The following is a 27,755-nucleotide window of genomic DNA, read 5'->3' as shown; positions in this document are numbered from 1 at the left end:
CCCCCCACTTGTATACACCCATGAGGTATGGACTCTGTTTTGTTGACTTTGATATCAGTAATATATATTTCCATTTGTTTGCGGGCATTAGCTTCAGATCCATAACAGTGTAGATCAAAAAATAAGTAAATTTGTGTGTCGTCCACATACATATATAAACTTTTATAATGTCTAAAAGATGCAACTTGTGCTTATGGGAAAAGTACTTTATAATATGCAAGTCCCCCATGGCTACCTTAAACAGGAGAAACGAACTTGTCACAGCTTGTGGACATGCTAACAAATATCTCTTAAAAACTTTGTATCATAGGCCTATCACCCAACCAAACTCTAGTGCAATTTACGACCATTATAAAGTCATGGACCTATTAATAGGTCCATGGTCTTACAATTAATCAATTTGTGATAATCTTAGTCATTAGACTATTTTATCTGAAGAGTGCTGCACCATGTATGCGTAGCACGAAACTAAATAGTAATAAATATGTCTAATCAAAGCTACTGTTGAACCTCTCATTTTTTGTCTTTAAACTTTTATATATGTATATAAATGAGAATTATTAGGCCTACTACGTCGCATGCGACTGTTTATCTGGTGATTATTACTTCCTTTCACACCAATACTTTACCTTATTTAATGATTATTATTTAAGAAAATAACATACCTTCCCTAATTTTCTCATTTTCCTTGTGTATTAAAAATATTTCTTGCTCTGACCTTCGCCATGTCGAATTGCAACTGCTGTATCAGCATGATTTCCAAACGACAATAAAGATGATTTTATTGAAACCTAGAAGATGAGTCTGATCGCAGTGAGTCATTGACACGCAAGCGGCGGGGAAAAACACTCAAATTCCTCTAAAAAGTTAAATAATACAGAAAAGTACGTTGCTTGTTCGACGAATTAGAGGGGATCCTAGTTGGAAACTGCTCTGACTGGCCAGGGAGGTGTGGTTGATGGGTTTCTGGAACGTGCAAGGGTTAGTCCTGAAAATGTGGACTTCTGGTAGCGTATGAGCCTGCCTGTGTTCGTCTACTTAAATACGAGGCTATCCATTTAAGGGCATTGCTTCTGACACTGATAGATGAAACACGCGACAGCAGGACACCATGGTCTGTGGCGTGAAAGGCTGCAGACGGATCCAACAAGACTAAAAACGCAAAGTGTTGATCATCAATTATACATAAAATGTTATTTTTGGCGCGTAAAGTTTCGGTCCCATGATGTTTTCTGTAGGTGGATTTAAATGGTTCATAGAGGTCGTTGTTAGCCATGTGATCAGAGGAAGATGTAAAACAACATTTTTATCCAAATCAGTTCTTTTCTTTTTAAAAGTTTTTCATGTTTTTGGAAAATGTAGGTAAACTGTTGAGTTTTTGCTTCTTTTAAGAATTAGCAAAAGAAAAAGTAAAAGTAAGTAAATTTAGATTACTTTATATTACTATTATTCTTTGGGTTGAAATGGCTCCCAAACATTTTAAACAAAGTTTTTAATGTATTTTAATACATGTAATTTATTAACTATTTTATTGTTTTAATGAGGAAATGATAAAGAATAAATTGAACTAAACTGAATCTTCCAAGGACCAGCTTTATTTATATGTTACTAGTTCAATTTTTTTTTTTTACAATAATTGAAGTGTGGTATGTCTTAGCAGGTTATTTATTTTCATTAAATATTATCAATAGCGAATATATCACTTTCCTATTTGTAGGTGACAATCCCTTTCAGAAGACAGACATACACACATGATGCTTTACACAAAAAAAAATCTGAATATGACGTTTAAGGAATTGGAGTTGTCTTGGTCGTGAGAAAAAAGCCTGCAACACTGACAAAAATCGAACCCAGGATCCACACATTTAAAAATGTGAACTGGTTATCTTATAATAAACACGCTTTAGAAGACATTTTTATTATCCCAATTTATTATAAAAGCTACCAATGATGAACTAAATGAATAGTCTGATTTTGAATATACAAGTAATAAAAATCAAGGTTTTACTTGTTTTCAAATTTGAACAAAAAATCTAGAGGAAAAAGTACCTCTACATGGCCGTAAATGACACTTTTATATAGTAAAATTCATCATCACATCACCATCATTTAGTGAAAATGAAGCACCAACAAATTCCTCATGATGTTTTATCAGGGATTATCGGCAAGCAGGTAACCCAGGACAACTTAGGCCTGACTAAGCTTTAACTACAATAACAATAATGATTGGATAAATTACAAATTTCCTTTTCGTTTTTAGCACAATTTTCTTCAATATTATTAATATTGTTACCCTATCTATTATCATTGTCACCATCATTATCGTCATCCACATTATTATTACTTTACAGTAGTATTATTAAACTTTATAAAAGCTTGCAAAAGAATAAAAACAAAACTGACCAATACATTATCACATTTCTGTATGTTAAAAGACCTGGCTTGGGACTCATGGATTTAAAGCGAATAAGCTGATTTCATCCCCCTTAGCGGTAAAGCTGTTATATAATCCCCACGGCTCCCACATGAACACGTCCCTGGTGAGATGTGTTGTATTTCAAAAATCATGATTCACATTCCTATATCTAAAATTTAACTTAGCGCTCAAGTCTCTTATCCCCATAACAACAATTTTTCATTTCCTTACCAAGCTCAATTTACTGCAGTGATACGGTATTCAATATTGTTACAAATAATTAATATATAATTTGTGCTAAAAACTAATTTAATGTTTTTTTTATTTTATGAAAATGATTAAAGTTTTGATGTTACCAAATCTTTTCGATTCACATTTATATAATTTTTATACCTGTATGTTAAATGTTTTTGTCTTCCTTGTTTTGCTTGATTTTTAGGAGACATAACAATAGTTGGATTCAATTCAATAAACATTAAAATTTGCTGTTTGAAATTTTATCTCATTTTTGTGCCACTAACTTTTGCTATTTATACCATTAGTACTTGATATGAATGAATGAAATGCAAAAATCTGCAGTGGCAATGCAGTGGCATAACAAAGAGGCCTGGGGCCCATGGCTAAGGTTTCCTTAAACCTACTAACTTGGGGTAGAGCAATGGTGTACGCCATAAAAGCTTGCAATTTCAGAGCATTTTAAGGGCATATTTTTCATGTTTTTTAAAACAAAATAAAGTTGTCAAAATACAGTTGAGAGCATGTACCTATAAAAACCTATTAGAAGGTACAAATTCGGAATTAAAACAACTTCTAGTTCTACTAATTTAAATAGTTCAATATTGTTAATATATCATACATCCATCTTCCGTTTAGTAATAACCCATTAAGTAAAACAACAGGAAGGTCAGCAAAATATTAGGAACCTATTGTAGTTTATATTTGATCTACAATATTATTTATACACACACACACACACACACACACATATATATATAGTATAGAGTGTTCATGACATATATTGGTAATTTGTAAACAAAGTTGTCAAAACGCAGTTGAGAATAATGAAAGCCACAGTGTTAGGTTGCCAGTTTGTATTGGAGCTCGATGTACAATCAGCAACAGCTGTGGAAAAATCAAACAAAGTTTGTGACAGTCGGGACTCACAATACTTCAGTTTTACTTAATTGACAGAGACTACCAGTGAAACAAGGAGGACAATCACAAGTATAAAGAATACAGTTATCAGCATCAGCAACACAGGTTCCTCCATTTACACATTTGCTGTGCATACAGATATCAACCAATTCTAGCAGAAGCATGAACATAACAAACCAATTATGAAATAGAAAACAAATAATTGTAATAGGGCTATATTCTAAGACGGTGTATTTTTTAACAACACCGCAAGCGATACATTTAAATATTTACTTAAAAAACATTGAATAAAAACTTAAATTTTTTTTTTTTTAAATATTTGCTTCTCTTTTTATTGGTCGAGGACCCCTATGGAAACAAGCTCATAGAGCTTATAGGGTTTTCCTCTTGCTCCCATTTTTGTGTGTTTTCATGTAACTTGTTTTTTGTTTTGATATTATAATAATGAGGGCAATAAATAATAAACAAAGAAACAAACAAGCAAAGCAAAATTATCAGAATTAAGTGGTAAATTAGTTTGAATAACAAAATCCTGAAAAGCAAAAATTATTAATATTTTGAGAAATGTTTTTATCATACTTGATATAGCTTGTTGTGCTGAGTTTACCTGTTTCACAGTATTGACCATAGTAACATGGAGGACACAATTAGTTTGAATAACAAAATCCTGAAAAGCAAAAATTATTAATATTTTGAGAAATGTTTTTATCATACTTGATATAGCTTGTTGTGCTGAGTTTACCTGTTTCACAGTATTGACCATAGTAACATGGAGGACACATACAGAGGTAGTTAGAACAGGTACCAGGTACTTCAAGAGCAAGACAGGTAGCATTAACATGACAACGATGATTATCACAAGCACTCGCACCTAAGATGTGGATTGCATGGGAATTATTGTACAGTACTTTAATAATTGGAATTCAGCAGCTGCAGTAATGAGTAAGCAATCCCCCAAAAAGATATATTTAAACATTACATTAACCATGATATAATTTAACTCACAGGCCATACCACTAAAGTACGCTGAAGGGGGTCTGGGAGTCCTCCTTGGGAAAATTTTGATTCCTAAATGGTGGGAAATGAGCTTTTCCGACTTCTGCACTTTTAAGTTCTTCAAAATTCAAGGTTTTCCCCTTTTTGAAAACAATTCATTCAATTCAATTCAAAAGTAATTTATTCCAAATCAAGTAACATTTAAAAACAGAACAATTCATATGCATCAAATGAAATTAAATGGAATAGGACAACCACAAACAAGCAAATAAAGCTTTAAAATGTGGTGCCCTTTTGAAAAAAAAAAAAATAAATAAATAAATACAGTAATCAATCAATATATTAATTAGTCAAATAAGTGTCTAATCATTAAGCAACTGATTGACTAATGAATCATTCTATAGATAAGTGTATTAGTAAATGAATAAATATAACAAACAATATTAATATTAATACATGAAATCAATGTCATATTATGGTACTGTAAATATATAATGATAAATTAGATCATTTATGTAACAGTAAACATTAACAAACACTAGAATTTTCTTACAATTGTTTATTTAGAGAATATTTTGATATAAAATCGTCAACACTTGCATATTCATTTTCAATGTAGTTTGGAATATTAATACCAGTATCGTCTTCATCTGACCCTCTTCAAAATTCAAGGTTCCCCCACCCTGAAAACAATTCCATGAATCAATGAACCCCAAAGATAAAGGCGGGTTTGGGTTCTCCAAGGGAAAATGATTTCCCGATTTTTGAAGTGTCTTTTAACGACTTTTTAGTTCTTCAAAATTCAAGGTTTTCCCACTTCAAAACGATCAGGTAAATTTTTCTCATTCTTATTACAGTAAATAGGCTATTATGTGTGTACCGTTATACATACGTTGCATACATATCCTTTTTTTCATGAATCGATGAACCCCAAAAATAAAAAGGGGTTGGAAGTCCGCCGCCAAGAAAATTTTGATTCCTAGATAGCGGGAAAGAGCTTTCCCAACTTCTAATTTTCTTATTGTATCAAAAAAAAAAATTCAGCTCAATGGTCCTGAAAAGGTATGGTCTAGAATTTTTTTTTTCTTTTTGCCCAAGGGCCCCAGACACACCCCCCCCCCAAAACCCACCAATGGGGAAGGGGGTTGGTGTAAATAAGTGGTAAACAATCGAGCTCTCCTTTCTCCCACTGCTGGATCACCACTGAACTCATGGGTGCACTCCCTTTTTCCTCTTTCCAGTCTTTAACTAAAGTTTTTCAGTGGGGAATTGGAAAGGGTCCACGTTGGGGAGAACTCTTAAACTCTTAAATAAACTTCGATCAAACATAAATACAATAAAACATGTAAAATATTGAATATTCAAAAGACAGATAGAATTTAAAAGACCTACAATAAAAACAATAGTAGTAGCAACGACTATCGTTCTTCCATGATTATGACGTCATTTAAATTGATTTGCCAAAATATTTTGTTATCGTATACACGATAAACCGTTATCGAATCGTCTTACTGTGAATACTTCTTCTTTTTCTTTTATTTTCTATATGAACAACTGATTTTTAGCTTTTTATTGTTATCGTTATCATTGTATGTATAAACAGGCCTTTATAGCAACCAGCCCATGCACAATAATTTTCACTATCCACCTGAAAACATAAACCTCCATTTAGGCATGGGTCATCTTCACACGTTTCAGCTTAAGAACAAATGTAATAAAAAAGAAAACAATATTATACTGATATTTTATATAATGGTTTAGTTTAGCTGAAAATTATTTCGGAAAGTTGTTTTCAAATTTTACAAATTAGCCCCAACTGAAGCACAAAAAGCCTTTACCTGTTTCACAGAAAGTTCCAGAATAACATGCTGGACAGGTACAGATGTAATCAGTACAGGAACCAACAACAGCATTACAAGCACCTCCATTCTGACAGAGGTTGTTATCACAAACATTAGTACCTGTGGAAAAAAAATTTTACACGTTAAAACAATTGATATAGTAAAAATATGTACTTGAATTATACTCTTCACTAATGCTTTCAAAATGTCACTTCTACCACTCTTTCCTTAAAAATCCAAACCTTGTGTGATGGATATAGAAGTGCTCTACCTGTTATACAGGAAGCACCAGAGTAACATGCTGGACAGGTATAAGAGTGAAGAGTACAGGAACCCGTCTGGTTCCTGCTCGCTAGATTGTGGTGGCTGAACAAGTGTTAAATCAATGCTTTATTGTTCATAGTTTTGATAAGTGTCATCAAAGTATATAGAGAGAGGAAGAACGAGCAGCTAGCATATTTTTCATTACAGAATTGTAGCGGTTTTTTTGTTTTTGTTTTTTTCAATAACAATTACAGGTAATAAGGTAAGGGTGGGCTGCTTGCGATGCCATTTTCGACTTGCAGAGGACGGCTTTTTCTAAACATTAAATTTATTTATATAATACGTAATTTTTATACAAGTATATAGAGTATATACTATTATTTTTTTTTTTATTTATCTTTTTGTACACTTCAAGACAATTATATATATTTAGGTAAACCATATTAATATGTATATAAGCCTATGTTTGTATCAGTTGCCTTTTATTTCCTATTATCTAATAACATAACAATTACATGATCTGCTGTTGATTGAAATTTATTTTATAATGGCTTGTCTTAATGTAGGCCTAAATTATCAATAACAAATTTTCACTTGTATTTATACAAGTTTATACTTGTATTTGTAGTTTCGTACATGATACTGTATATTGAAATACATACATACAGGGAGAAATCTAATACAGTACAGTACTGCACTGGGGTGGATGCAGGTGGGGTGGGGGTGCAGATGCTGCGATCACACCCTCTAAAATATTAAGAAAAATAATTGTTTGATTTTATTGTTGATATAAATTACCAGTAAGATTTTTTAGGTACGAGAGTGAAATTTCCGGGCACCTCGAGGTCTATATATTACAATTTTTGCACCTCAGCCCCACGTGGGGCTGAGGTTTGGTGTCGACTCTCACGCACCCCCTACTACCAAATCCTGCATCTGCCCCAGCAGCGTTAGCCATTTTTTTTTTTTTTTTGGTCTTTCGTGGGGATCACCCACCTTTATTTGTCCTCTTTTTTCATTATTTTCAATTTTTCGTTTTCTCTCCTCACACCAATATTTACATATGTGTTCACAATTCACACTAATTATGTATTTATACTTCATTACAATATAAAACAACATTAAAAGAAAAATTAATTGAATTTCATAAGATTACTTTTTTTTATAGAAGAAAATTGCACTGGCGCTGTCCAGAATGAGAAAAATAATAACAAATTGTGGCAAGTCTAATATATACATATACATATACATATATATACATACACATATATATATACATACACATATATATATATATACACATGTATATATACATTTATATACATATACACCCATACATACAGTACATAATATCATAATATATACATACATACATATAAATATATATATATACATACACATGCACGTACATACACACATATACACAAACACGCACACACACCTCACAACTCCATTTATATTTTAGTGTAAAATGGATACGTCATATATAGCGTAGTATGTGATCATAAATACTTATTGATCCTGACCAGGTTGGAAAAATGTTAATAGTTATTATTATTATTAATAATAATAATAATAATAATAATAATAATAAGAATAATAATGATAATTACTTGGCTTTAAATTAAGATTGTTTTATATTGTTTATTTTTAGCCATTCCGACCCACTTATCTTTTTTCTTATATTTCCCTATATGTTTGTTATATCTTTCTCCTAGGCTTCTTGCCGTCTCTCCTATATATAGCTCCTCGTTGCTTCCTTTACATCCACTGCATTGCATTTTATACACCACTTTTCTTTGTTTACAATTAACCTTGCCTCCTTCTTTGCATATGGAACATTTATCTTCCACACATCTAATTTTTTTTGGACTTTACTAATATGCTCTTGACATTTTCTCCTGATCTCTCAATCACTTTGATGTTCAATCTACTTGACTTCATTATCCTAGAGACATCCTTTGCCATTTGCCCATCTGGGATTGCGTCTATGAACATTACTGTTTCGTGTCCCCCTTTTGTGTACTAACTGCTCTTCTTTTCATTCTTCTTTATGTCCCTTTCTCCAAGGACCTACATAGCGGTACTTCACCATCCTTATCCTTTTTCATCATTTTATCTAATCTTTTCATCCCCCTTCTATGCACCTCATCTCTCATCTGGTATACCCACTTACTTGCATCCTATTAGTGAACAGTTGCTCCTGGTCTTTTCTTTCGTCGACATTCACATACCTTGAAATATTTCGAAGTACTCTTACCAGGTCTGCCACCAATATCTGGACAACTGTAGTGTACAATGTAATGTTTTTTTTTTTTTATTTGAAAGCTAGGAGCCTAGCCTACCCTATCCAATTATTATATAGGTCTAAGCAATAATTACAAGAATAGATAGACCTAGAATATTTAATAAATACATAATATTAAGATCTAACTCTCTATCTCCATTGGCCTCCCATCATGCAATTCGGTTGATTACACGATTTTGGGCTTGCTCTCGTTCTTCCTCTATCTATATTCCTTGGTGTCATGCATATAAGGTGGTTATCACAAGCATAATTGCACTTATCAATTGTAGTCCCGCCCCCCCACTCCCGACCCGGGCAATAGCGGGGCATTGGGACTGAGCTGGGGATGTACATATAGTTGTGTCCCCGTAGTGCAGGGACGAACCTAAAATTTACCCGTAGATGTGACAGGCCTCGGGAATTTTACACGGTAGAGTAGCTGCAGGTTCGGGTGTGTAGGCCTAGGCCTAGTACTGTTAAACCAGATCCGGTCCTACCTCGCCTACACTAGGCTGCATTCAGTCAGCAACTACTGTGTGTAATTAAAAAATCGCCTTCCGGTACTTTAGGCCTACCATCATGGTTTCGTTTTTTATAGATCACAGTATAAATTACATAATAAAATTTGAACCTCCAACCACACAACGTCGAGAACCGAGATGGTATCACGTGTGCGTGCGTTGCATGAAAATTTGTGAACCGTGAATTTTTTTACCTAGTTTGCGTCAAAAATACGCCAGTACATGAGCCAAGGCAAGGAAATCTGTTTCTACTACATGTATTCATTTTCTTATTTAGGCCTAATTTCTGTTTTGATATTCAATAATTAAATTCTATCAATCAGTTAAATCAATCAATCAATTATTTTCTTTTTCTACGATTAATCTGTCAATACACCCCTTTTTTTTCGCACTTTTTCAAACTTACATGTAAATCTGCTTAGTGATACGCATGCATAGTGCTTCCATCAAGCAAGCTCATCTCCTTGGCCTAGCTCCTGCCTAGCTCTCATGTGTTTCTCCGATTCAGACCAAGGCTAGACCTTCAAGTAAGTCTTATCATCCAATCATTTATTAGCGGGGCATTATATCGGGACTACAGCGGTAAGTAGTGGCGAACTTAGCCGCGGATGTTCGTTAAAACAATGTCCTGCATTGCCGGGAGGTGGCCAGGACTTTCACATGCATGTAACCATTTCGGAAATTACATCCCCGGCTAAGTCCCGCTAGGCCGCGGTCCAGGGTCGAGGCCGATACTACAATTGACAAATGCATATAACAACTGTGAAAAAAAAAACTTTACACGTTCAGACAAATCAATATAGTAGTACTTGAATTTTATTTCTCCAGGATAATGCTTTCAAACCGCAACTTCTCTTTGCAACCTAACCTCCACCCCCCTCCCCCCACCTATCCAAAAAATCCAAAACTTGTTTGAAAACTTATAAGGAATTGCTCTACCTGTTGTACAAAATGTTCCAGTGAAGCAAGCTGGACAGGTACAGGTATAATCAGAGCAGGAATCAGCAACAGCATTACATGCTCCTCCATTCTGGCAAAGATGATTAGCACAAGCATCAACACCTGTGGAAAAGAAAAAAAAGTTAATACCTTCAGACAAATCAATATAGTAATAATATGTAGGCCTAGTTGAATTAATGCTTTCAAACTGCCACTTTCTAAAAAATCCAAACATTGTTTAACAGATATAACTAGAAATAATAATAGAACATGAACCCAGTCAGATCATTCCTGGTAAATCAGAGCTCAATTGGATCATCTATCAACACACAAATGGTGAACGTCTTTAATAGTAAACAAGACCCTCATTAAATATTCATAACAGTACACGCACACTGAGCTTATCTTTTACAAGTTGTATGCTGCTGCACTTGTGACGCATGAAGGATGGATACACAATAAAAAGTATACACTTATTAAAACCCACGTATTTGCTTCAGAGTATATATTCGACACGTTTGAGTAATGTTTAATATAGAAACAGGGAACTCAACAGTTTTTTTATTCAGTTATAATAATATTGCCAAAAAGAAAGATGACCCTTTAATGACGTTTGACGCTTTATTCATGAACATCATAAAGACCCATGCATTATGCCAATGTATATGTGCAATGGACAAGACTGTGCTATGTTATTTGTGACAGAAGTAGACTTTAAATTATTATTAGTGACTACATTAAAATACTTTAGGGTCTGTTTTAAAAATGTCTACATGAGCCTGATGTACGAGTTGAGCCTGCAGCTGACTGGGTAATCATAAGAAGAATGCTAAGAAAGCAGAATCCAGTCTGCCTACGGCTGACTGGATAAGGAATTGCTCTACCTGTTTGACAAAATGTTTCATTGAAGCAAGCTGGACAGGTACAGGTATAATTAGTGCAGGAACCAGCAACAGCATTACACGCTCCTCCATTCTGGCAGATATGATTAGCACAAGCATCAACACCTGTGGAAAAGAAAAAAAGACAAATCAATATAGTAATAATATGTAGTTGAATTGTTTCTCTATGATAATGCTTTCAAAATGCCACTGCCAAACCTTCTCGTAGTCCAATACTTCCTAATAAATCCAAACATTACAAGCTGCTCCATTCTGACAGAGGCTGTTATCACAAGCATTTTGAGGTAAAAACAAACATTTTATAAACAATAAAATAACATTCTACTATTTAAGGATAGCCCTCCACAAAAAATTTAAAACCATTAACCATTTTTATGAGGATACATTTTCAACAGGTTTAATATGTGCCTTCTTTTAGAAAAATGAAAATTAAAAAATATATATTACCCATACAATATAAAAAATATTTCAAAATGGAACTCAGACTCAAGAGTGGTAGGGCCCGAAGTACTTGAATTGTATTTTTTCATGATAATGCTTTCAAATTGCCACTTCTCGTTGTCCATCCCTTCCTAAAAATCCAAACCTTGTTAGACAACTATAAGAAATTGCTCTACCTGTTTGACAGAATGTTCCAGTGAAGCAAGCTGGACAGGTACAGGTATAATCAGTACAGGAACCAGCAACAGCGTTACAAGCTGCTCCATTCTGACAGAGGTTATTAGCACAAGCATTAACAGCTATGGAAAAGAAAAAAAGTTCAAATAAATATAGTAAATAATATGTAGAATTAATTATTCATACTAATGCTTTCAACCTTCTACCACTGCACTGTCTCCCTGTGCACTGCCAGATTCACCACCAGATAGGCCACTAGAAATATAACTTTCCTGAGTTATCCTTAGTAGTGGGTTTGACACCAAAACTGAACCAAATCTAAAAATTCTCACCAATTAAAAGTAGACACAATACAATACTATTCTGCATACACCTTTGTCTGGCATGGTTATAGTTAAGGCATTTTAGTAGTGAAATGTCTGAAATGTTTCAATCTTTACTATGACTGGATAAATTATTTGATTTTTTTTACCTGAGCAATTAATTTTTTAATTAATTTTTGAATGTTATTACGAGAAACGAGGTTTAATATGTGTCTTTTAATGATACAATTATTTTATTTAGGAAGCATTCCTAGTTATGCGTGTAATCAGCACTACTAATATCATTCAGAATCATTCACCTCCTACCAGGTACCCATTTATACAAGTAGGGGAGACGAGAGATAGCTGGTAGCTCAGATACAAAGGCCTTAGCGGAGAAGAAAGTTCTACGGTTGACTGGATAAAAAATTGCTCTACCTGTTGTACAAAATGTTCCAGTGAAGCAAGCTGGACAGGTACAGGTATAATCAGTGCAGGAACCAGCAACAGCGTTACAAGCACCTCCATTCTGGCAGAGATGATTACCACAAGCATTTTGCGCTAAAACAAACATTTATAAACAATAAAATATGAACATTTACATTACATTCTCCTATCTAAACCTGTCCCTTCACAAAAACCCAAAACAATTGTTTGGCAGATATGAGTTTTGTACCTGTTGTACAGAAATAACAGGTGTAACATGTTGGTACAGGTGTAAATAATAATAATAGTAATAAGTGACATATATACAAGCAAGCCGACCCCCAGAGCGCATACAATCAATCACTTAAACAATACAATTACAGTTAACATGACATAAACATAAAAGAAAATAATTCTACAATGTAAAATACTTAGGTTAGAAAAGAGTACAGGACCCAGCAACGCATTACAAGCACTCTGACAAAGGTGACCACTACATATTTAACATCTTGAGCTGGACATTGCAAGAAAATGATTTATGTTGATGTGTTTTTTTGATGGTTCATAAATTGTATCGTATTGTATCTCTCAGCAGATCAACAGCCAGAAATAGAATCAAAGCTTTCAATCACCTCCAGTTCTTCAGTCCGTCAGTACCTTCAGGAGGACTAGAGTTATTAATAACATTCAGGTTTTTTAACCTGTTTGACAGAGAGCACCAGAGAAGCATGGTGGACAGATACAAGTATAAGAATTACAGGAATTCTATAGATTAGATAGATTCTATAGATCTATAGATTCTATGAATCCTTAATCAACTCTGAGTTTTGTGCTTGTTTGAGTTTGTTTTTTGTTCTATAAACGAATAGCATTTAAAATATTGAAATCATCTGTGAATGCCAGTAAATTCAAAAGTAGATGTTAGGCATAGATAGAATGAAAAACTGTAGGAAAGAAGGTGTCTTGATTTTATATGTGATACCTTAACACAAAACCAGAAGAAGTACAAACACACTGACTACTATATTAATACATTGATAAAATATAAAATTAATAAAATAATATCACCTGAAAAAATACTAAGTAATAAAATCACACCTGTTGTACAGAATGCTCCAGTGAAGCAAGCTGGACAGGTACAGGTATAATCAGTGCAGAAATCCCCATTTCTTAAAGCCTTAGTAATAATATGTAGATGTTTCTCTATGATAATGCTTTCAAACTGCCACTGCCAAACCTTTTCTTTGTCCAATACTTCCTAAAAAACCCAAACATTACAAGCTGCTCCGTTCTGATAGAGGTGGTTGTTATCATAAGCATTTGTGGCAAAGACAAGCCAAACCAGTCACTCGTCGCAAATCGTGTTTCAGAGAAAATGGCCAAAACATGCTGGAATGTCAAATTTTTAAAAATCTATTTTATTGCACTAAACTAACCTTTATATATCTACACATTCTCTGCTGTTATTTTCCCCATTTTCAATGTTAAAACAATACTTTTTAAGGATATAAATATAGTTTCTGCATGAGAAATGCCTAAAATCATAAACCTTGACGGCTAATTTCTCATATATTGTTCTTTAAACAGCTGTGTGGTTAAACGCATGTAACTTCATAAGGAAATGTCCAATTTGAATGATTTTGTTACCATTTTATAGCTATTATTTTACTCTCTAACACTGTATTAATAACTAAAAATCAATTTTTGCGACGAGTGACTGGTTTGGCTTGTCTTTGCCACATTTAGAGGTAAAAACAAACAGTTTATAAACAATAAAATAACATTATTCTATCTAAGGTTAGCCCTCCACACAATATTTAAAACCATTAACCATTTCTATGAGGATACACCTTTAACAGGTTTAATATGTGCCTTCTTTTAGGAAAACGCAAAGTAAAAAATATCTATTACCTATACAATATAAAAAATATTAAAATTTCCAAATGGAACCCAGATTTAAGAGTGGTAGAGCCCGAAAATAATAGTACTTGAATTATATTTTTTCACTAAAATGCTTTCAAACTGCCACTTCTCTTTGTTCATCCCTTCCTCAAAAATCCAAACCTTGTTTGACAAATATAAGGAATTGATCTACCTGTTTGACAGAATGTTCCAGTGAAGCAAGCTGGACAGGTACAGGTATAATCAGTACAGGAACCAGCAACAGCATTACAAGCTGCTCCATTCTGACAGAGGTTGTTATCACAAGCATTTTGAACTAAAAACAAACATTTTATAAACAATAAAATTATCCTACTTAAAACTGCCCCTGCACAAAAAATTTAAACCATTAACCATTACTACGAAGATACATCTTTAATTGGTTTAACATGATGTGTCTTTTAATGTACAATTAATTTGGTTTAGTTCACTCACATTACATCCTGTTGGGAAAATGGAGAGTATGAACAATCTATTAAATCTACAATATAAAAAAAATTAAAATTTCTAAATAGGGCCTTACTTGAAACCCAGCCTCAAGAGTAGTAGGTAACAAAATATCTTTAGCCAGGGGCCTCCAGAGCCACTGAATTATTACCTGTTTGACAGTACGTTCCACTAAAGCAAGCTGGACATGTACATGTGTAAAGATTACATTGGTTAGGAACGTTGGTGATACCGACACAAGCCGCTCCATTTTGACACAAGTTGTTGCTGCATGGATTGGTTGCTGGTAAATAAGATTTATAAAAATCTTATACTGTATTTACTTGAAATAGTAATTCATTTATCAATACATATTATGTGTTTTAAAATATTATTATTCATCCACAAAATAAATAAGTCCAGTCTAAAAGATTTTCTCTTATTATTATCTTTGCTGTTATTGTTATTATTATACATTATTACACAATTAGTATCATTCATCACATATTTATATATCTAATATGATCATGGACCTATAACATAATCACCTCTTGTAGCACACGCATACGGGTAAAATTATTTGATTTTATCTATGCCCAGCCAAGAGAGACTTGGAATAATACACTGACTATATTAATACATTGATATATGGTAATATAACATTAATAAATAATATCACTTGAAAAATACTAAAATAAAATCACACCTGTTTGACAAAATGTTCCAGTGAAGCAAGCTGGACAGGTACAGGTATAATCAGTGCAGGAACCAGCAACAGCATTACAAGCTGCTCCACTCTGACAGAGATTATTAGCACAAGCATTGACAGCTAAGTTAAAACAAATATAGTAAATATGTAGTTGAATTAATTATTCATACTAATGCTTTCAACCTTCTACCACTGCACTGTCTCCCTGTGCATTGCCATATATACCACCAGATAGGCCACTAGAAATATAACTTTCGTGAGTTATCCTTGGTAGTGGGTTTCACACCAAAACCAAACCAAATCTAAAAATTCTCACCAATTAAAAGTAGACAAAATTCAATACTATTTTGCATACACTTTTGTCTGGCATGGTTTATAGTTAAGGCATTTTAGTAATGAAATGTCTGAATTGTTTCAATCTTTACTACCATTGGACAAAATTATTTGATTTTTTTAAATTGAGCAATAGATTTTTTAATTCATTTTTCAATGTTAATACGAGGATGCATCTTTAATAGGTTTTTATAATTGCTTTTATTGATACAATTAAATTGATTTAGGATGCATTCCTAGTTAAGCGTGTAATCAGCACTACTAATATCATTCACCTCCTACCAGGTACCCATTTATACAAGTAGGGGGTTACCCCGGTGTACTGGTTCATACAGCCCCTGTTGTGGACAGGCGAGAGATAGCTGGTAGCACAGACACAAAGGCCTTAGGGGAGAAGAAAGTTGCTGCGCGAGCTAGTCCACACCTCAAGCGATTTTTGAGACTGCGGTATAAAGTGCTTTATAAATCGAATCACATTACATTACTTCCTAAAAATCCAAACCAACTGTTTAATAGATATAAGTATTGCTCTACCTGTTGTACAAAACGTTCCAGTGAAGCAACCTGTACAGGTACAGGTATAATCAGTGCAGGAACCAGCAACAGCAGTACATGCTCCTCCATTCTGACAGAGATTATTAGCACAAGCATTGACAGCTATGGAAAAGAAAAAAAGTTCAAATAAATATAGTAAATAATATATAGTTAAATCAATTATTCATACTAATGCTTTCAACCATCTAACACCGCATTGTCTCCCTGTGCACTGCTAAATTCACCACCAGATAGGCCCATGAGAAATAAAACTTTCGTTGAGTTATCCTTGGTAGTGGGTTTCACACCAAAACCAAACCAAATCTAAAAATTCTCACCAATTAAAAGTAGACACAATTCAATACTATTTTGCATACACCTTTGTCTGGCATGGTTTATAGTTAAGGCATTTTAGTAATGAAATGTGTGAATTGTTTCAATCTTTACTACCATTGGATAAATTATTTGATTTTTTAAAATTGAGCAATAGATTTTTTAATTCATTTTTCAATGTTATTACGAGGATGCATCTTTAATAGGTTTATATGATTGCTTTTAATGATACAATTAAATTGATTTAGGATGCATTCCTAGTTAAGCGTGTAACAGATATAAGGATTGCTCTACCTGTTGTACAAAATGTTCCAGTGAAGCAACCTGTACAGGTACAGGTATAATCAGTGCAGGAACCAGCAACAGCATTACAAGCACCTCCATTCTGGCAGAGATGATTAGCACAAGCATCAACACCTGTGGAAAAGAAAAAAAGTTAACACTTTCAGACAAATCAATAATATAGTAATAATATTAGTTGAATTATTTCTCTGTGATAATGCTTTCAAACTGTCACTGCCAAACCTTCTCTTTGTCCACTACTTCCTAAAAAACCCAAACATTACAAGCTGCTCCGTTCTGATAGAGGTGGTTATCATAAGAATTTTGAGGTAAAAACAAACTGTTTATAAATAATAAAATAACATTATCTTATGTAAGGTTAGCCCTCCACAAAAAATGTAAAACCATTAACCATTTTTATGAGGATACACCTTCAACAGGTTTAATATGTGCCTTCTAGGAAAATGCAAAGTAAAAAATATCTATTACCTATACAATATAAAAATATTAAAATTTCAAAATGGAACCAAGACTTAAGAGTGGTAGAGCCTGAAGATAATAGTACTTGAATTATATTTTTTTATGATAATACTTTCAAACTGCAACTTCTATTTGTCCATCCCTTCCTAAAAAATCCAAACCTTGTTTGACAAATATAAGGAATTGCCTTACCTGTTTGACAGAATGTTCCAGTGAAGCAAGCTGGACAGGTACAGGTATAATCAGTACAGGAACCAGCAACAGCATTACAAGCTGCTCCATTCTGACAGAGGTTATTAGCACAAGCATTAACAGCTATGGAAAAGAAAAATTTCAAAAAATATAGTAAATATGCAGTTGAATTAATTATTCACACTAATGCTTTCAACCTTCTACCACCGCATTGTCTCCCTGTGCACTGCCAAATTCACCACCAGATAGGCCACTAGAAATATAACTTTCGTGAGTTATCCTTGGTAGTGGGCTTCACACCAAAACTAAAACCAAATCTAAAAAGTCTCACCAATTAAAAGTAGACACAATTCAATACTATTCTGCATACACCCTTGTCTGGCATGGTTTATAGTTAAGGCATTTTAGTAATGAAATGTCTGAATTTTAATGTTTCAATCTTTACTAACATTGGATAAATTATTTGATTTTTTTAAATTGAGCAATAGATTTTTAAATTCGTTTTTGAATGTTATTACGAGGATGCATCTTTAATAGGTTTAATATGTGTCTTTTATGGAATGATAATATAATTTCATTTACTAATTTAATTTTGGTGTTTCAATGTGTTCCATATGTGTTTGATCCAATGACCGGGGTAGTAATGTGAAGCGCTTAGAGGCCTTGTAAAGGCATGAAGCGCTATATAAGAACGACATATTGTTATTATTATCATTATTTTAACAATTATTTTATTTAGGAAGCATTCCTAGTTATGCGTGTAATCAGCACTACAAATGTCATTTCAAATCATTCACCTCCTACCAGGTACCCATTTATACAAGTTGTGGAGACGAGAGAAACCTAGTAGCTCAGACACGAAGGCATTAGGGGAGAAGAAAGTTCTACGGCTGACTGGATAAAAAAATTGCTCTACTACCTGTTGTACAAAATGTCCCAGTGAAGCAACCTGTACAGGTACAGGTATAATCAGTGCAGGAACCAGCAGCAGCATTACAAGCTGCTCCATTCTGGCAGAGATGATTATCACAAGCATTAACACCTGGAAAAGAAAAAAAAATTAACACCTTCAGACAAATCAATATAGTAATAATATGTAGTTGTTTCTCTATAATGCTTTCAAACTGCCACTGCCAAACCTTCTCTTTGTCCAATACTTCCTGAAAAACCCAAACATACAAGCAGCTGCATTCTGATAGAGGCTGTTATCATAAGAATTTTGAGGTAAAAACAAACAGTTTATAAATAATAAAATAACATTATCTTATCTATGGTTGGCCCTCCACAAAAAATGTAAAACCATTAACCATTTCTATGAGGATACACCTTCAACAGGTTTAATATGTGCCTTCTTTTAGGAAAATGCAAAGTAAAAAATATCTATTGGCTATAAAATATAAAAAAATTTCAAAATTTCAAATTGGAGCCCGAAGATAATAGTACTTGAATTATATTTTTTCATGATAATGCTTTCAAACTGCCACTTCTCTTTGTTCATCCCTTCCTCAAAAATCAAAACCTTATTCGACAAATATAAGGAATTGATCTACCTGTTTGACAGAATGTTCCAGTGAAGCAAGCTGGACAGGTACAGGTATAATCAGTACAAAAACCAGGAAGAGCATTACAGCAGAGCCGCGTAGAGAGAGAGAGAGAGTTTGGCCAACTCTGTTTCACGGGATTCGATATACGCGCGTGTGATTGGGTGGATCGCAATCAAAGATTTTACACCAGACGTGCCCGAACCACTCTTCTTCAACTGATCTTTTAACAGCTTGTATTGGGCTCGCAATGCCTTCACCTTTGTTTGAATTTGGGCCGTCGTTCTCTTCTCATGTCCGAGACTGGCTAATCTGTCAGCAAGCACGCAAAAAATTACCGTTTTGTTGTTTGTTTTTTTTATTTTCTATCCGATCTCTCAGCTTGGGTTGGCCCCACAAACCCAGCAGGTCAGCAGTTTCCTGGTCGCTCCAAATCAATCGCATTATTATTAATTAAAATTTGAATTAACTTTTATGAAAAGTAATGATTGCGTCTTGATTGAACACACATGAAGAACTCGCTGGTTTTTTATTCAAGAACTTCTAAACGCAACGTCGTCATCGACTGTGATTGGTCGACAGCCGACGAGAAAATGTCAATCTCGGTCACGCCAGGGTGAATATGGGTCCTGAGCCGGGATCGAGATAGGTAAATTGAGATCGAGGTCACGCCAGGCGCGAGTCGGTGCAGATGCGGTCACATTACGAAAATCTCACCCGCGGTGAGTCAAGCCAGGCTTGAAACTCTAGTGTGACCGTAGCCATAAACATAAAAGAAAATCATTCTACAATGTACAATACTTAGTTTAGAAAAGAGTACAGGAACCAGCAACGCATTACAAAAAGCACTCTGACAAAGGTGACCACTACATATTTAACATCTTGAGCTGGACATTGCAAGAAAATTATTTATGTTGATGTGTTTTTTTGATGGTTAACAAATTGTATCGTATTGTATCTCTCAGCAGATCAACAACCAGAAATAGAACCAAAGCTTTCAATCAACTCCAGTTCTTCAGTACCTTCAGGAGGACTAGAGTTATTAATAACATTCAGGTTTTTTAACCTGTTTGACAGAGAGCACCAGAGAAGCATGGTGGACAGATACAAGTATAAGAATTACAGGAATTAGAAGCAGCACTACAAGCTCCTCCATTCTGGCAGAAATGGTTATATCACAAACATTTTGAGCTAGAATCAATAAATGAACACACACACTGATCACACCATAGAGAAAATATTTTCTCTATGATCACACTAAGATTGTGAAGGAAGATATTGTATCACATTATTGAAATAAAATTTGAAAAACAATTAATTAAAAAAAAAGATACATTACTAAACAATTACTAGAAACTTTTTGACACAATGGATTCCATGATAGATGTAGGTACAGAGAAGTTAACCCAAAGGGCAAAGCAAAAATCACCAATGATATTGGGTTATACTAAGAATTAAAGCAGTACAGAATTAAAAAAAAAGTGGATAAGGTGATATTTATGAAAAACCTATTACCACACTCTATAACAAACACTTGTCACATTAGTTGTTGGTTGCATATAAAGTACCATTCATTGCCAGTTGGTAATAAGCAGGCAGTCCTGCATTTGACTTTTGTGTAGGCCTACCTTATTTGGAGTATATTTTATATAAACCAATCAGCACAAAGAAATGATGATAGTAAAGCTGAATGAACTACAGTACAAAATCACATCATGTGTTGGTCAATTACCAAGACTAATGTAACTTGGTCAGTTATCAAGTTTACATTTCTTTTTATTTCTTTTTTCTTTCTTATTACATGATTTGTGTATTATATTCAATAATAAATGCTCTTTGAGGTTTCTGAATTGTAGAGTATTTAAAGGAATTTCCATATGCTTAACATTCTGAAATTATGATTCCTGACTATAAAGCTAAAATACTAGTACAGTTAGCATGTACTAGAAATCTATAAGACAGTTCTAAGGTAAACGCAAAAAAGGCTAGAGCAGACCTGGTACTCATGACTCTAGGACAATTAACTATAAATCATTTAAATTGAGAGCATTTACCTGTTTGACAGCATGTTGGACATTAAAAACAAAAACAACTTTACGAGCAGAATTATAAGTTAAAAATAAAAGCAACTTAATATTCCAAACGTAAAACTAAGAGCAGTATTTATACTGTATCTGAATTTAACTCCTTTGTAATTGAATATTTATTTAAATTTAAATAAATATATTTTAAGATATTAGGCAATCAATGATTAGCAATGAAAACAACTTGTACACACCTGTTTGACAGTTCGTTCCAGTAAAACACCCTGAACATGTACACGTGTAACTTGAACCTACAACAGTGCATGCACCTCCATTCTGACAAGGATTTGTTGAACATGGACTTACTGTTACTGAAAAATCAAATTACAGTATATAATAAAATATGCAAATATATTTTTCACTGAAACAATCACAAACAGATATTTCTAAAATCACTCATAAACTTCTATCTATTATATGGTTTCATCAAAGGAGCCACCCATACAACAACCAACACCACCTTACTTACATTAACACACTAACTCTATATATAAAGGTAGGCCTACACCCATTTATATATCAAAATACAGGTACCTTTGCTTTGTAAAAAAAAAAAAATCAAACACCCAACATAAATTTCTTTGCAGTAAAAAAAAAAATTGTTTATAAAAAGAGTTTAGGCATGTTGAAAAGCAATGATAAAATATTTAATTAGTTAGGTATAATGCTATGCACAATGCAAAACTAGAAAGTCTTTTGTTGTAAATAGAATCCACAAAGGCAGATATAGGGGGATGCCTTGTAACTTGGTTAACTGTTCTAGAAAGTTTCATTTAGAATAGTAGATTATCTAGTCAGGGATGTTTCTCTTTATATAGTCACCACATTCAAACCCCACTTTCGATAGTCACCAGCATAAAAAGGACCCTTCCATTTAAAGTCAGAAATCATCTGTAAAAATCTGTTGCAGGTAGACCTAAGGGTCTAAACATATAAACAAAATCCGATGAAAATATAAAATCCTTGTGGAAGTACAAACAAACAAAATCCAATGAAAATATAATAAAGACAATAAAATCAAATGAATTCAGTATTAAATCATTACTCTATATTAGGCCAAAAAATTACTCTGTATCAAAGCAAAATTAAATATTGAACCAATACAAATATTTTAGGCTCTTAGTTTAATAGATAATATGTTAATACAAAAATAGCGATAGTGATTTTTAAATGGTTCAGTTGGGCTTGGGCAACACAAAGCTGGGTTTTTTTTTTCTCTCTAAACTAAACTAGGTACTTATAAACGCCACATGCTGTTTGACAGTCTGCTTGGGTATCAAAGTTGTTGGCATTTCCATCACAATAATTAGAAAATAAGGTACAACCACCTCTGTAATATTAAGGTTGGCCCTGATTACTTGTTATTTACCGCCATGTGTTGTTTGACATTGTACTTGGGTTTCTAAGTTGTTGGCATTACCCTTACAAGTAACGCTACATTGTGTGTACGAAGCAAATCTTACCTTAATTTTTTACAGATTTTGTGTTAAATGTGCTTTTGAAACATAAAGGGGGTTTCGGCCCTAATTATTTTTTTATTTACCTCCACATGATGTTTGACAATCGGTTATGGTCACAAAATTGCTGGCATTTTCACCACAATAATAAGCAAATGGAGTACAACCACTTGTACTGTCAGCGCATATTTTTCAAATTACATATTGTTATTTACCTCCACATGCTGCTTCACACAATGTATTGCTTTCAAAGTTGTTGGCATTTGCACCACAATAATAAGCAAATGGAGTACAACCACTTGTACTGCCAGCATAGTAATAACGCAAAGCTACTTGTGCCCCTGGGCATGTCGCAGCCGTCCCAGCAGATAAAGGTAAGGAACAGACACCGATAAACGATAATTAAAACATAAATTTGTTTGTTTCTAATAAACCAAGAATAATTTACAAGAGCACACTGAACGGGCAAAACATGGATGGGTTAAATCAGGCATGAGCGAACCCATTTGCCAGACGCCAGTGTTTTTTACAGTCGGACAACAAGAATTTTAGGGGCCACTTGACATGAAATGTCTGGACGATAATTAAAACATAAATTTGTTTGTTTCTATTAAACCAAGAATAAGTTACAGTAGAATTAGAATTTATAGCAATAATTATCAATGCAAAATTCATTTATAATATCAATCAGCAGTAATGTAATTAAAACTATAATAGTTGAAGTATGTTCCCAATGTTATTTCATGATGCAATGTTGATAACCAAATTTTTTTTTTTAAATATTGAGCTTTCTATTGGATGCATGTAGCATGCATAGAGTAACGACTCAAAAATAAGGGTGCATGTTTTGACATTGATTAGAATGCCATGAAAGTAAACAAAAAAAGAAATACCATGGTTAAGGGTTAAATTTGACAAGATTACAGTGTCCTTTAATTTCTCCAAAACTCAAGGTTTTCCCCCTCTTAAATGTGATTTTATCTCATTCTTAGGCCTATTCCTTAGAGAAAAAAAATCAAAGACATAGGCAATATATTATTAGGCCTATATTCCAACAATACTTAGTAGTTGGATAGTCTTTCTTTCATAGATCGATGAACCGATAGACCTTGAACTTTCGTAAATAAGTTATTAAATGTACAAACACTGTTTTTAATTTTATTTAATTGAAGGCTGATCAAGGACGTATACAAGGGGGAGCCATGGGAGCCGCGGCTCTCCCCCCCACCTTTGTACACAGTGTTAAAATTTTAAAGCTTGTTCTTGCTAGATACAAATTCTTTCCAAGGATCACTCAAAATAAATAGTGTACAGTACTTCTAATTTACGTAAATATGCATCCACATGTTACTAATGCCATGAGGTGTGCATTTTATTACCAAAGCATGAAACTTGGCACAAAGTTTCTTCAATGTATGTAGAATCAAAATATCGGGGGGTGCCAAGCGTCCAACGTCTGTTATGGCGGCCATCATATCTTGGCAACTACAAACTGTAGAGGCTTGATTTTGGTCTCAAATTGTTCACAACCTACATATTTCTATATGCTCTAATGAAACATTTCGTCCAAAATTATCCAGAAATGACACTTCTGTCAGTTTGACCTTTGACCTCATATTTGTATATCTCAATAACTACTGGTCATTTGATTTGATTTTGGTGTCATTTTGTTCAGAATAAATACATTTATATTTATTGTAATGGAACATTTTCTCACGACAATAGATACCAGCGTTAATGAGTTGTGCAAGGTATCAGCTGAGATTTGTGGAGTACAATTCAAAAAACAACTATAAGTCTAATAATAAAATTATTGTGATGTTAAATAGACAATGTTAGCTATCAAGGAGCGATGTTGTTTTTCATTGGGACCTTCGTCCCTTCAAGGCTGCCTATTTAGCTAGTCTAGGCATAGAGTAGAATTTTTTTTTGGTGATACGATTTAGTATGGGGAGTTTTCAAGACGGCGAATATTCTAGGGGCGAGTTTGTAGAGGCCAGTTGACTGCCAACGTACCACACAACGTAAGCATGATCGAATTTGAGTCATCTCGGCACCAAGTCAACTTTGGCCACAGTTTCGCGGCCCCCAAGTATAATACATTTTTAATTATTGTTTTAAAATGTAATAATTAGCACGTTGACATAAATAAGTTTAACTGGGTTCGTAAATACTATAGGCCTCAAAAATACTTTGCCGAGACTTGGGCCGAGTTGACATTCATACCACCCATGGTTATAGTAAAAACGCTGAATAGTAATACTCAATTCGTCTCGAGCTGACGTAGAAACATAGTAAAAACGAGCGTTGGTACCGTGTATGCCAGTCTACAACAAGCGTCGCCTAAATGTAATAATTAGCACGCTGAAATAGGCTAGTAAATAAGTTTAAATGAGTTCGTAAATAATATTGGCGTCAAAATATTCTGGCTGAGACATGGGCCGATTAAACGTAGAAATAGGAAACCTAGAAATATAGTAAAAACGCTGAATAGTAATACTCGAGCGTCGCCACATGCGGAAGTTGGTATGCGTAGGTTAGTCTACAAACTTCGCCTAAAGTAATTGATTTTATCCGGCAGAACGAAAGAAGGAAACTCCGCTTTTCAGTCGTCTTAGGCCCTTGTTTTTTGACAAACAATGACCTTTCAGAGGTCAAATTGATGTCAAGAATATGAATTGGCTGCTTCGCAGCAATAATAATAATTATGATGATCACAATGATGATGATGACGATGGTGATAATAGATAATAATATTAAATAATATTAAAAAGTGAAGAAAATTGTGCTAAAGGCGAAAAAGTAAGTTGTGATTTGTTGATTATTATACAGTAACTTAGTAAGCTATAGTTAGGCTTAAGTTATCTTGGATATTAAGTAAATCCCTGACAAAAGATTATGATAAATTTGTTTTCATTTTAACTATATAATGGTGATGTGATGATGATGAATTGTCATTTCCGGCCATCTAGTGTCATTTCCGGCCATCTAGAAATACTATTTCCTCAAATTTTCGCACCTCAGCCCCAACCATGGTGGGACTGAGGTCGTTGTGAAATCACTGCTTTGAAGTACAGTATATAAAGTACATACTCAAAAACAATGTTTATAAGCTTTATTTTCTATGGTACATAAAACATATTATTATTAAGATCTCTATGGTTGCCGAAAATCGCTGATAAAAGATCATGAGAAATTTGTTGGCGCTTCATTTTGAGTATAATAATCAATGCCGTAGCCAGCTATTGGGACAGTTGGACAGTCCCACACAATTTTTCTATTGGGTCCACAAAGAGTGGGTCTACATTTTCAAAAATAGGTCTAAAATATGCTGTTTTAGCACAAAATGAGTCCTGTTTTTGAAAAATGGATCCAGATTTCTCATCTTTTCGCATAAAATTGGTCAACCTTCAAGAATATATGGGTACAGCTTTTTCATATTTTTGCGTAAAACAGGTCCACTTTTAAGAAAATGGGTCCGCATTATTTTAATTTACGCGTAAAGTGGGTCCACAAATTGGTTGGTAAGAGAGATTTTCTCTTCCAGTTCCCTTCTCTTTCAACCCTGGAATCAAGACAGTGTTTACGATCGCACCAGACTTAATTCTGGAAGAGAGATGCACAATGAGATGGCATTCTTTGTAGAGTTCAGAAATGTTGGGAATGTCAAATTCCTTGGGCATGTGAATGAAGGCCATACAGTAGTAGCACATCTGGGCATGCCAAACCATAATTTGACGAACCTATTGGACAGGGCATCAAGCTTTTCAAGCTGGGTGGGTGTGATATTCACTGTAAGATGGAATCTTGAGCTCGGCAAAAAATACTGCGTATTCCGGCCTAATAAGGGAATCATTTATTTTGTTGATAAGATCACACAAATGTGCCCTGTCCAATAAGATCACACAAGTAATCAAATACATCAGCATCGGCGGCATTCCTAAATGTAAAGATAGAGCCTAGAAATTTGTGTGGTTCAACCTCAACCGAAGGGATATTATTCCCAAGGTTGTATTGAAACTTGGTAGGCCTCCGAGGCAAATCCAGAGTGAGCAGCACTTTTGTGGTTTGAGCTTTAGTCCCATGGATTTGCTATGAGCCAGTATTTTGTTTATTAATCTCTGGTGTGTTCTTTTATTTCTTGAAATGAGGCAGAAGTCATCTGCAAATGGTGTAGTGATAATGTTAGTGCCGTTTAACTCGTAGCCATAGGAGACCTCCAATTGGATGGATTGAATCAGTGGGTCGAAACACAGCAAACATATAATAGGGGACAATGGGTCTCCCTGGAAGATGCCTTTAGAAAATTGGGAAGGTTCAGAGGTCCAATCTTTTGTATTAATCTCGCCAGAGAGATTTGAGTAGAGGTTTTAATGTAGTTTTTAACTAATGGAGGGATATGGCTGCAGTCTAGAGAGTCGTGGACATTTCCAAATGCATCCTCCAGGACGGTTTTGCATTTGATTTTGGCATGCCTGATAATTTCATGAAGAACTGTGTTATGATCAACACATCCATTAATACTATGCAAAAAAGCTTTCTGAATGTTAGGATTGATAAGTGAATTTTCAACTATGAATTTTTCAAGTCTGTGAGCCAAGATTTGATGGAAAACCTTCCCTATACATGATGTGAAAGCTATCATGCGGAAATTTCCCGGAATGTCGGTTTCGCCCTTTTTGTAAATAAGTTTAATATTGCTTTATATATATATATTGTACCTTTGATGATTCATATATTATATATATATATATATATATATATATATATATATAT

At 34.0% G+C, this 27,755-nt stretch overlaps 2 protein-coding genes across 2 annotated transcripts in view; both read right to left on the bottom strand.

The window, feature by feature from the left end:
• Positions 1 to 3,576: 3,576 nt before the first annotated feature.
• On the bottom strand, positions 3,577 to 13,279 carry LOC117103556 (fibropellin-3-like). The gene is made up of 6 exons (XM_033244128.1): positions 12,680 to 13,279; positions 11,304 to 11,426; positions 10,420 to 10,542; positions 6,406 to 6,528; positions 4,314 to 4,442; positions 3,577 to 3,722 (listed from the first exon to the last, which is right to left on the bottom strand). Exons 1-6 carry the CDS (start codon positions 12,813 to 12,815, stop codon positions 3,577 to 3,579), a joined length of 780 nt encoding a protein of 259 aa, XP_033100019.1. The 5' UTR covers positions 12,816 to 13,279.
• Positions 13,280 to 26,562: 13,283 nt separating this feature from the next.
• The window catches only part of LOC117103555 (hyalin-like), a 41,514-nt gene continuing 40,321 nt past the window's right edge, over positions 26,563 to 27,755 (bottom strand). Inside the window, exon 7 of the mRNA XM_033244127.1 lies at positions 26,563 to 26,819. Within this exon, the coding sequence (XP_033100018.1) occupies positions 26,563 to 26,819 (257 nt within the window). The remainder of the gene's footprint in view (positions 26,820 to 27,755) is intronic.

This window comes from Anneissia japonica, unplaced genomic scaffold (genome assembly GCF_011630105.1).
Source record: "Anneissia japonica isolate Jap-2015-1 unplaced genomic scaffold, ASM1163010v1 scaffold287875_len126108_cov110, whole genome shotgun sequence".
NCBI classification, from domain to species: Eukaryota; Metazoa; Echinodermata; class Crinoidea; order Comatulida; family Comatulidae; genus Anneissia; species Anneissia japonica.
This window is presented reverse-complemented; position numbering and strand designations above follow the sequence as displayed.

Excerpts from the sequence above, each read along its gene's own strand:
- LOC117103556 (XM_033244128.1), bottom strand. The coding sequence starts at position 12,815 with ATGTTTGTTTTAGCGCAAAATGCTTGTGGTAATCATCTCTGCCAGAAT. Across the intron at positions 6,529-10,419 it reads TGGAACATTTTGTACAACAG|GTACTAATGTTTGTGATAAC; the intron begins GTAGAGCAATTC and ends TTTTTTCCACAG. Across the intron at positions 4,443-6,405 it reads TGGAACTTTCTGTGAAACAG|GTGCGAGTGCTTGTGATAAT; the intron begins GTAAAGGCTTTT and ends TCCACATCTTAG.